This window comes from Sorex araneus, chromosome 1 (genome assembly GCF_027595985.1).
Source record: "Sorex araneus isolate mSorAra2 chromosome 1, mSorAra2.pri, whole genome shotgun sequence".
NCBI lineage: Eukaryota > Metazoa > Chordata > Mammalia > Eulipotyphla > Soricidae > Sorex > Sorex araneus.
In genome coordinates, this window is record NC_073302.1 from 355,617,539 (window position 1) to 355,629,643 (window position 12,105).

General features: G+C 36.4%; 1 protein-coding gene across 1 annotated transcript in view; it reads left to right on the top strand.

Annotated features, from left to right (window-relative positions):
* Nucleotides 1–12,105, top strand: part of SUGCT (succinyl-CoA:glutarate-CoA transferase) — a 977,794-nt gene that overhangs the window by 438,984 nt on the left and 526,705 nt on the right. Inside the window, exon 13 of the mRNA XM_055144204.1 lies at nt 6,880–6,982. Within this exon, the coding sequence (XP_055000179.1) occupies nt 6,880–6,982 (103 nt within the window). The remainder of the gene's footprint in view (nt 1–6,879; nt 6,983–12,105) is intronic.

The window sequence follows — 12,105 nt, forward strand, 5'->3', positions numbered from 1 at the left end:
TATTCTTTTTTTTTTTCAACAAATGAGCAAGGAATGTCTTTCCATTTTCTAGTATCCTTTTCTATTTCTTTCAGCAGGTACTTACAGTTTTCACTGCATAAGTTTCTCACCTCCTTTGCTATATTGATCCTTAGGTATTTGATGTTTGGACTCTGTTTTCAAGGTATTGTCCTTTAAATTCCTTTTCTTTTAGTTCATTATTTTCACAAAGAAATGCCACATATTCATGCATATTTATTTGTAAACTTCTGCTTCTACTGTATTAGTTTATTATCTCTGAGAGGTTTTTATTTGGTGGCATATTTAAAGGTTTTAATATATATTATCAGGTGGTCTACAAAGAGCAGTAGTTCAACTTCTTTTTGAATGTGGATCCCTTTGAAATCTTTATCTTGTCTGATTGCCATGGCAAGAGATTCCAAAAATTGTATTGACTCACACTGGCATAAGTGACATCCTTACCTTATATCTAAAGCCTTATGGGGAGGTATTCAGCTTTTCACCATTGAGTATGTCATTGACAGTGAGTTTGTTGGCCACTAATATCTAGAGGTATGTTCTTTCTATTCTGATTTTTTTAAGAGTTTTTATTATGAACGAATAAGTGACTATCTTGTAAAAAGTCACCTCTACATCTATTAACCTGAGCTTTATCTTTTGTTGAAATGGTGCTTTACATGAACTGATTTGCATACATTGAATTATCCTTGCGTCCCTGGGATGACCCCTTCTTGAAAATGGTGTATTACCCTTTGGACATTTTGCAAGTTTTGATTTGCTAGGATTTTGTTGAATATCTTTACTTTATCGGGGATATTGGTTTAAACTTTGTGTTTCAGTTGTTTCTCTGGTTTTTGCTTTGTTATTTTTTAGGATTATATTGACATTACGGAAGTGATTGGGGGGATTTCTATTTCCTCTATATTTTGAAAGAGCTTGAAGAATATAGACACTAGGTCTTCTTTGAAGGTTTTGTATCACTCACTAGTGAACCCATCTGGACCTGGACTTTTGTTCTTGGGGATATTTGTAATGACTGTTTCAGTTTTCTTAGTCTTGATTGGTGTGTTCAGGTTTTTATTTCCTCTTATTTCAAACCTTGAAGTTAGAATGACTCTAAGAATTTATTTACCTATTTAGGATTTCAAAATTGGTGGCATAAAATTGGTCATAGGAAATTTTTATGATCTTTTGTGTTTGTGAGGTGTCTATTGTGTTTTCTCCCCTCTCAATTCTGTTCTCTCTTTTCCTCCCTTCCTTCTTCCCTCCGTTTTTCTTCCTTCCTGTTTTTCTTTCTTTCTCACTACACACAGCTGTGCTCAGGGCTTTCCACTGCCTCTGTGTTTAGGAGTCACTCTTGGAGGGCTCAGGAGATCATATGGGGTGACAGGAATTGAATTTGGATCAGCTATATGCAAAGTAAGCACCTCATCTTCTGTATTATCTCTCTAGTCCCATCTCTCTGTCTCTCTCTCTCTCTCTCTCTCCCTCTTTCATGAATCTAGAGAATGGTTTGTCAGTATTGTCTAAATTTTATTATCTTCTGCCTTCCATTTATTTTGGGATTTATTTGTTGTTCTTAGGCTAGTTTGTCAAGCTGTGAGATTAGATCCATTAATTTGAATTTTTTTCTTTATTCCTGGTGTGAACTTAAGTAGTTATAAAGTTTCCCCTTAGTAATATTTTTGCTATTTCTCATAAGTTATGTCTTCATTCTCATATGTTTTAAGGAAATCTTTTTATTTCTTTGATTTACTCTTTGATACAATTGGTATTCAACAGTGTAGTGTTCAGTTTCCTGTTTTCCCCTCTATTTCTATGATTGATTTAAATTTGGGGTACTTTATGATTTCTGTTTTTGTACTTTTGTGCATGTTTGAGTTGTGTCAAGCTTGTTATCTATCCCTGAGAATGTTCCATGTGCACTGGAGAAGGATTTGTAGCTGTTAATTAGGCAGGGGGATAAGGGTAGAGTGTCGTGATAATATCTATTAAACCCAGTTCTTTCAGCCCCTTGTTTAGACTTTTGCTTTTTTATTCGTGTTTTGTCTAGTTGAACTGTCCAGAGATGAGAATGAGGAATTGAAGTCTCTACGGGGTGACAGTGACAGTGACAGTGTTATTATTGTACTTCCACCAGTGCATTTCTTTAGGTTTCTTAGCAGTTGCTTTGTAAACTTTGCTGCCCCTTTATTTGGTATTATATGTTGATGATAGTTGTGTCCCCCGATCCTTTAACATCATTGTTATTGTCCTTCGTTTATTTCATTGTCTTGTTTAGATTGAAAACTGTTCTGAAACTATTATGGTCTTTACTGCTTTTAAAGTCTTCCATTAGCCAGTACAGTTATCTTTCAGCCCTTCATTCTGACCCGGTGTTTATCATGAGAATTTAAATATGTCGCCTGTAAGCAACAGAAAGTTGTTTTGTTTCCTGGTCTATCCTGCTGTTCTACATCATTTTATGGGAGATTTTACATTTTACAGTGACATTTAGAAAAATTATTGATATGAAGGTATTTGTTGCCACAAGTAAATGTGGAGTTCAGTTACGTGTAGCTTTTTGATGTGTCCTTTCATATATGATCTTTCAGAACTGAATTAAATTCTGACTATGGCTTGAGAATGTTCTTAATACCTCTTTTTTCCCTATGAGTGATAATAATTCTGGGTAGAAGATTGTTGGTTGGAGGTTATTTTTATTCAATACTATGTTACATATTATCTTACTCCTTTCTTGCTGGTAGAAGGTTGGTAGATGAGTCTGCTATAAATTCACTGCATTTTTTGTTGTAGGGCGGTATTGCTTCTGTCTTTTGTCTTTAAAGAGTCTGTTCTGTCTCTTGTTCTCATCATTTTGACTAAAAATGTCCTAATGTTGCTTGGTTGGTACTATTGAGGGCTCACATTGTGCACTTCAGTTTGAGGAAATTCTCAACAGTGTGTATGATTGTATGTGTGGATTGTCTCTGTGTGTGTGTGTGTGTGTGTCTGTGTGTGTTTGGACTACACCTGACAGTGCTTAGGGTTTGCTCCTCCTTCTGTTCTCAGAAATCACTTTCATAGCTTGATTTTCCATTATATTTATGATCTCTGTATATATGGACTTAAAAAATATTGTAGATTGCCAGTATAAAGAAAAACACTAAAAGCCAAATGAATGTATGACTACTAATATAAGGAGATATGTCTAATGGTACATAGGATGAAATGGAGAATTATATAAGAAGAGCTGATATAAACCAGGCATGAATAAAAGTATTGCATTAATGTGCAATGGTTCCTTATTGTGGAACCAGTAAGAAGTTGAACTTAAGCAGAGTATAGAATGGTGGTTGTCATCAATAAAAAGGTAGGGTAAATAGAGAGTTATTGGGATAAAGGTATAAATTTTTAGTTATAAGACTAATTAAGTTCTGAAAATTTTAAGGCACAGTATTGTGCTTATAGATAATAAGGCTATTTTATATAGTTAAAACTTGCTATAAAGTAAATATTAAGTGTTTTTCTGAACATAAAAACTGAGAATTCTAAAAAAATACAGTAATTGAGGTTATGAATATATAAAGAGCTTAATTGTGGTCATCCTTTCACAATATGTTAAATCATCACATCACACACCTTAAAAATAATACAAGCTATCACTTGTATCACTTGTTCCGTTGTTCATCGAGTTGCTCGAGCATGCGCCAGTAACGTTTCCATTCGTCCCTGTCCTTCCCAATGCTGTCATATTGGGGTTTCTTTTAGGGTCAGGGGAATGGGGAATGAGGCCTATTATTGTTACTGTTTTTGGCATATCTACGTCACGGGTATCTTGCCAGGCTCTGCCATGCGGGCAGAATATCCTCGGTAGCTTGCTGGGCTCTCTGAGAGGGACAGAGACTTTTTGTGGAGAGTGGCCTTGAGCATGGCAGCGTCCAGGTTCTGGAGGTTTTCAGCTGTGAGGCTCTGTTTGGGGCTGGGAGGGAAACTCAACCACACCCCCCCTCCGCCCTCTGAGGGGACCCTGGTGAAGACAGCCTGGTGTGGAGGCAGGAGATTCTGCAAGCTAAACTAAATGTATATTAAATGTGTTTTTATATTTTTTTTTTATCATACTTCTAAAAGGGGGTGGAGCGATAGCACGGCAGGTAGGACATTTGCCTTGCACACGGCTGACCCGGGTTCAATTCCTTCGTCCCTCTCAGAGAACCCAGCAAGCTACCAAGAGTATCCCGCCCACATGAGAGAGCTTGGCAAGCTACCCATGGCTTATTCGATATGCCCAAAACACTAACAACAAGTCTTACAATGGAGATGTTACTGGTGCCTGCTTGAGCAAATCGAGGAAGAACATGACAGTGCTACAGTGCTATTTCAAAAGAGGAGAAAAATTATGTGAATTTGAGAAAATTCATTTCTCCAAACTTGAGTTTCTTATTGATCAAGCAAGAATGAAACCTCACCCGATAGTGCATTGTAGGATGAATTAGTAATAATACAGACAAAAAGCAAAAGCAAAATATAAGCTAATTTCATGACTAGTTATCAGTGTTATGATTATTCCCGACTACCTTATTTGTGGCCCAGAACTGTTTTTAATTTGTTCTTTGTCTTGAATTTGGCTAAAATTTTATTCTCTTAAGAGGAAAATTTTTGGATTTTCTTTTCTTGTTGAATTTTAATGTTAGGAAATTTAAACTCAAGCCTATCTTTATGTAACATTTTTTCTTAACCAAAGTGAAATGATATGATCTGATTAATAGTACCCATTCTGGCACCTAATGAATACAACAAAAATATAAAATCAAATGATATGGATTGTTTTAGGAAGCTCACAATTAAGTCTGCTGTGTGTATGAGTGTGAGTGAGTGAGTGAGTGTGTGTGTATGTGTGTGTGTGTGTATCTGAATACCAAATAACTTCTCAGAGGATTTAGCTTCCAGGCTCAGTAAGCCGATCTAAGAACACCCTTCTTGTCTTATCTTCAGAATTGTATTACCCTAAGTGATTTAAATCAGCTCCTTCCTTTTTTTTTTTAACCAGATTTTTTGTGGTTAATGAAAACATGTGCTTACAGCTTTTTTTTTTCATAGATAAAGGAAAAGATTCCACATCAGATTTAGATCAAGAGATAAATTTTCAGAAGAAAATGATGGATGTGTCCGCAGGGAGTAATGGAATGCAGAGAGGTTCTGTCTCTGACTGAGTCCAAGGCATTTATGAACACTTCCACGCCCACACCCACGCAAATGCACAAACAGTGGTCACAAGTGCAGTCCTGACGCTTGTCTCCCAGTGTTTCCAAAATGCATCCGTTGTTTTCCATAACATGAAATAAATCCCTCTCTTATTGCTCAGTGGTGAAAAGCTTATATAAATACAAAAACTCCAACTATCCCCTTGAGTTTTCTGTTGGCGAGTCTGCAGCCATCCCTTTGTTTGACTATTGACATGTATTTTTGGTGTTGATCTCTCAGGCCACTTGGGGGAATTCAGTGGTGATAAATACAGTTGTCTTGGACATTTATCAGACTAACCATATTAACTTTTAATTTTCATTTATGAATACTTCAGTCATTGATACCCTGACTGTAAAGATTAAAGGTTCAAAATATTCTTTTGTTCTTTTCAGCAAATATGAATCTGCTGATATCTCTCTCTAAATTTATCTTAGGAAGTCTTGATCAGATGATGACCTTGTCATGAGAGAGAAAATATGGATGTGAAGATTCAGTTAAAAATGCAAGAAATTTAGTCTTGTAATAGAATGTTACCATGAAGTTATAGTTTGATATTTATAAGTGAAGTATTTTATCCTGTGTTAAGTGGGTACAGTTAATAACACTGAGCTGTGTGATAACATATAATCAGATATTTGTCATAGTGAAGAACAAAGGAAGGCATTTTATTTAAAGTCAATAGTTCATGCCTGGATTATAGTAGACGCCCTGGTATGTAGGAACTTTAGGTAATGCTTTTTTTCAAAATGAGTTTTCACCTAGAAATATATTATTTCACTAAGCTACTTTGCTTTTTTTTTAAAAAAAATGGAAATTTTCTAAAGTTCTTTATATATAACAAACATGAGTATTGAGTTTGCTTTGAATATTTTGTTTATACTCATTGTCTTGACAAAGTAGGTTAATAAAGTAATAAATCTCATTTACGAGTTAGGTTCTCTTTCCGAAGGCTGATGGTGAAAAAAGGGAATTAAAATAAGATTTTGGTATATTAAAACAATAAAAGAAAGGGAGTTAGATGAATTGAAATACTGTGAAACTGAGATACCAGTCTGTACAAGTCCAGATTTGTTTTTCTACTAAATTAGGCTGAAAATAAGCAAATAGCTAAAACTGCTTTTAGTCCACTAGTTGCAAGTCAGTGCTTGCTAGGCTCTGCCATGCGGGCGAGATACTCTCGGTAGCTTGCCGGGCTCTCCGAGAAGTATGTATATATCTGTTACTGTATTAGGATGTGAATATTTCACGGTAAGCTTGCCAGGCTATCCCGTGTGGGCAATAAACTCTCTTAATAAACATATAGGCATATTCTCTCAAAATTAAAAGAAAGTCTATATTTTTTGTTGTTATTGGTTGTTTGAAAACAGACCATAGGGGAAAAAGTTTGTGTTACATTCTTTATGTGTATGTGTGGCATTCCTTAGAGCAGCATTTCCCAAAAGTGCTTCCAGCTATGGCACCCTTCCCAGCATATTCCCTTCCTGTAAAATCCCTGTTCTACTCATTGCCCCGAAAGTATTGTGCCCCCCATTTACACATTTTCCATATGTGACGTTCTTGGAATATTTTGGGTACTCAGATCAGAGTCATCTGGCCCATGTTTGAGAAGTGCTGCTTTAGACTATGAAATCACTCTATTTTTGTCTGTTCTAGATTTGAAGAAGAACTGACCAGCACGTGGATGTCTCTGTTTGAAGGCAGTGGGGTGCCATATGGCCCGATCAACAACATGAAGAGTGTATTTGAAGAACCCCAGGTTTGTTTTTTAAATTTGTGCATTTTAGTAAAATATAAGAAATTTCATTTCTTTTTGATCTGTATTAGTTCGCATAAATGAACATGAGCTGTGGTCTTGAGCTGAAGTCACACACATGCTTGGTTATATACAGTCATTTTAGTGCTTATCAGAGCTTACACAGTTCTTCAGTAGCCAGTACACAAATTTTTCAATGTTGGGACATTTGTTTTTTCTAAAAAACAGAACCGTAGACAATTTAGTGTTTGTGAACAGGCACTGAGAGAACATTCTCTATAGAAAGAAATATGGATTACTGTATGATTGAAGTTCAAACATGAAATTTTTGTTACTGTATCTCATGGTAAATTAATAAAAAATAAAAATTAAAAAAGGAAGAAATATGGGAACTTTATGTATTTATTTTTTAATGTAGGAATACTGCTATTTATCTATGAATTGATTAAGCTGATTGAATTAGGCATGAACTCCATATTACATTAAAATTTTTTTCATTGAATATCTGTGAGATAGACCATTACAAACCTGTTCATAATTGGGCTTCAGTCATACAATGATACAGCACCCATCCCTCCACCAGTGTACATTTCCCACCACCAATGTCCCCTGTTTCCCTCCCACCATCCCTCAAACCCCCATCTTCCACCCCCAGCCTCTCTCTATAGGAGGCACTTTCCTTCTTGCTCTCTATTCCTTTTCCTTCTGTGCATTATGGTTTGCAGTACAGGTGCTAAGAGGTTATGGTGTTTGTTCAGGGCATTTGGTATTTTTATCGGGACCATAAGACTGGAGTAGTTTTTCAGTTGGGTAGCCACTCTGGGTATGGATGTGACTACCGAGGCTTCTGGAAATACAGGGAGGTGGGGGGAGGTAGCCCATCCTGACCCCGAGACAGCCTGGAGATTTCAGTCACAAAACCCACATATCCCAATTTTCAGCAGATTATATCTTGGGGAAGTCCGTCCTAAGACAGTGGAGTCAGGCTGGGAGTATAGTGTTGATTTTGGATTGTGGAAGCAAGTCACTGCCAGGGGCTTTGCTTGGGCTGGGTCCAGGCAGACTCCCCCCGCCTAACCCCCTGATTTACCCCGGTCTTTTCAGGCATGCACAAGTCCAAGATTAATTGTGACTTTTGATCTCTTTCAAGATTTATCTATGGGTCTCTGAAATAAGACCAATAAATGAGCTTGTATAGCTGAGCTGGAGGTGGTTTGTGGGTGTGGCTCTCATATACCTAACTTTTGGCTGTTTAATTTCTTGGTAAACTTGGTCCCAAGTTTTCGGTGTCTGGCCAAAGTCACAGCAGTAATTTTCGGGTATCGGGCTGCTGATGCACTCTCTCTGCAGGTACAGGTTGACCTGATGGCAGCACCATACCCCCAAAATATAGGAACTTTTACAATTACAGTGTACCTGCTTATTATATGGCTCTCTTAAAATATACAAAGTTATAGATAATTTTGCAAATGAGACTTTAGCGATTGTACCATGGGTAGCATTTACCTTGCACACGGTCGACCTCGGTATGATTCCTCTGGCCCTCTCGGAGAGCCTGGCAAGCTACCGAGAGTATCCCACCCACATGGCAGAGCCTGGCAAGCTACCTGTGGCGTATTCAATATGCCAAAAACAATAACGGTAGGTTTCATTCCCCTGACCCAAAAAAGCCTTCAATTGTTGGGAAAGACGAGTACGTCTTTCCTGCTAACATCTCAGGACTGAGAGGAATAGAGACATTACTGGTGCCTGCTCGAGTAAATTGACAAACAACGGGATGACAGTGATACAGTGATGCCTATTTGAGGGTTGGAGCAATAGCATAGCAGGTAGGGCGTTTGCCTTTCACGTGGCTGACCCACGTTCAATTCCTCCATCCATTTCGGAGAGCCCGGAAAGCTACAGAAAGTATCCCTCCCACACTACAGAGCCTGGCAAGCTCCCCCTGGTGTATTCGATATGCCAAAAACAGTAACAACAAGTCTCACAATGGAGATGTTACTGGTGCCCGTTTGAGCAAATTGATGAACAACAGGAAGACAGTGACAGTGCTACAGTATTCACAAAATACTTGTGGTACTTGAATAGAGATTTTTGTTGTATATTGCCTGCAAGTTTCTTTTTAAGGCAAAGAATCTGAATCACCTGAAAAAAAAATACATATATTTTTAATAAATGGCTCTTTTTCTGGTGATGTAAAAATAATAATTTTTGTTTGCCATTCAGTATCATTGCAAGCAAATAATTTACCATTTTTAAGATTAACATATTAATCCTAAAAGTCAGAGTAACTATTTTTTTCCTGTGAGGCTTTCACTGCCATTACACACATAAAATTAAATTTAAAGGGACTCTAATGTAAGTCTTTTCATTTATGTAATGATATAATGGCAGATATTTTTCTTTGAAATGAATTATTGAAAATTAAATCTATATAAAGAAGAGAAATTTATTGTAAGGCTCTTTAACTTTTGACATGTTCATTTTTTACTTAATATATATGTTTCAGGAAAATTTGAATATATTTAAATCAAAAGGGAAGGAATTCAAGAATTCAGCTTTATAATATTCTTCTGCCAAGATCTGCCAAGATATTTCAACAATGTAACGGCTGTTTTGGGACCAGAGAGATGTCTAGCGAGTTGGGGACTTACCTTTATTGCTGCTGACTCAGGTTTAATCTCTGGTACCACATAAATTCCTTTGAGCACATCCAGGAGTACTCCTTGAGCATTGAGCCAGGAATAAGCCCTGAGCACCACTAGAAGTAGCCCCACAGCAAACAAACAAAAAGTAATGGTAAATAAATATCTTAATTGAAGGGACCTACTTCATATGCACTGAGTTTATTTGTAAAGTTCCCCACATTATCAGTGGCTTAGTGCTTAGTGAGTACTTAGAATGAGAGTAGTGTATATAATCTAAGTATAGTACAAGAGAGCGCTGGTTCTCTTCCTAATTTTCATCAGCTCAAGCGTTTACTTTAAGTTATTTTGGGGCAATATATGGGTAAAATTCACTTTACTGAATTAAAGCAGAAGTGAGGTGTATTGGAATTCACACTAACTCAATTTGAGGGCTCGTTTCTCAGTTGATAGTTTCTGATTTTTTTCAAATGAATTTCTGCTGCTCTGCCTGTGTTTCATCAAGGCATCAAACAAAGAATTTTATTTTAAAAACCATAAGATTTTTTCTAACATTACCATAATTTAGACTTTGATGAATAAGAATCCAAGGTCCAGTTTACCACTCCAAAATAGTTTAATTATGGGCTAGTTGAAATTGAATAAGGTATTTTCAATTTTCATTCCCAGTACTGCTTTGTAGTTTGTGTTAATATAAATTACCTTATATTTGGTCTTCAACATTAATACACTTTAACTAATATTTACTTTGCAAGATCTTTAAGATGTTTATATTATTGATCTATGACATTTTTAGTAACAGTTTCATTCTCCAAATGGAGAAGACTGATGTAACCTGAAGAAAAATACCAATTTTTCCTATACCCCCAAAGATTTTGAAAATTGCCTTCTTGTCCAAAAATAGATCCTAATTGTTTTAATTTTAATATGAAAGTGAACCATAAATATTAGCCATGTTCAATGTGACACTACTTAAAAGAATAGTGTTGGTATCTTTCATTTATAATTTTATTCTACTTTGGAATTTGAACACCAAAAGGTACATATAAAAAGTATCTGAATTTTTCAAAGTCAGAGATAAATATAACTCTGTTACATTACTGTGTTTAAATAAAATTATATTGGCTAAAATGTTTTTATTTTTAAATAACATTTAATTTTAATTTCAAAATTAAAATAGATTTATTGATTTTAATACAAAAATATTGGTTTTAAGAGTTCTAGAATTTCAGGCATATAACTTAATACTGCTATATGTGTATAATCTTCACTAATATCTTCACACATTTCTTCACCAATGTTCTAGTGCCATGTTAGTATCACAAAGACTCTTTTACCCATTTCTTCCTCTTGCCTCTATACCTGGTAACAACAATATATTTCAGGGTTTGAATCTTTTTGTGTGTGTGTTTGGAAGGTTTTTCATATTGTTAGAGGCTGAATTATCACCAAGAATACTACTATACTGTATCACTGTCATTGTCATCCCGTTCATCAATTTGCTCGAGGGTACCAGTAATGTCTCCATTGTGTGACTTGTTGTTACCATTTTTGGCATATGAATATGCCGTGGATAGCTTGCCAGGCTCTGCCGTGTGGTCGAGATACTCTGAGTAGCTTGCCGGGCTCTCCGAAAGGGATGGAGGAATCAAAACCGAGTCGGCCATGTGCAAGGCAAATGCCCTACCCCTGCTGTGCTATTATGTTTTAAAAATAAGCAAAGAAATGAAAAATCAAAACAACAATAATGAGATATTGCTGCTAAGCAATGAGATTGGCACATATAAACACAAAAACAACCTATGTTAGCGGGGATGTGGCGAAAAGGGAACCCTCACATTTGCTGTTGGTAGGACTATCAATTGGCTCAATCTTTATGGAGAACAATATAAACACTATTAAAAATACAGAATTGAGTTCTGTATGTACCAGCGATCTACTTTTGGCTTCAAGACTCGAAACCCTATTCAGAAAAGACATTTGCTCTCTTCTGTTCCTTGTAGCGCTGTTCACGATAGCTCAAATCTGGAAACATCCCAAGTGCTTAAGAACAGATGACTGGGTAAAGACACTATGGTACATATACACAGTGGCATACTTAGCTATATCTAATGATGAAATTATGCGATCAGCTGCTTTTGCATTAGCTGGGGGGATCATACTTAGTGAAGTCAGCCATAGTGGAAGGACAGATGCAAAATGATCTTTCTCATGTGTGGGATATAAAGAAGCATAGTAAGGGAATAACAAATGGCCAAAGCCACAAATCTGGTAACTTTGCCACAACTGAGCTTATGTTGGTGAGACTGATAGAAGATTGATGGGCAGGGGTGGGAGGGGGACCTGAAAATTATAGTGGATAAAGTGGGCACTCTGGTGGGGGCTGTGGATTTGGAACATTGTATGAAAGAAGTCCTATTATTGGTAGTATTATAGATGATGGTGACGAAAATGATTTTTTTAAAAAGATAAGCCAAGATG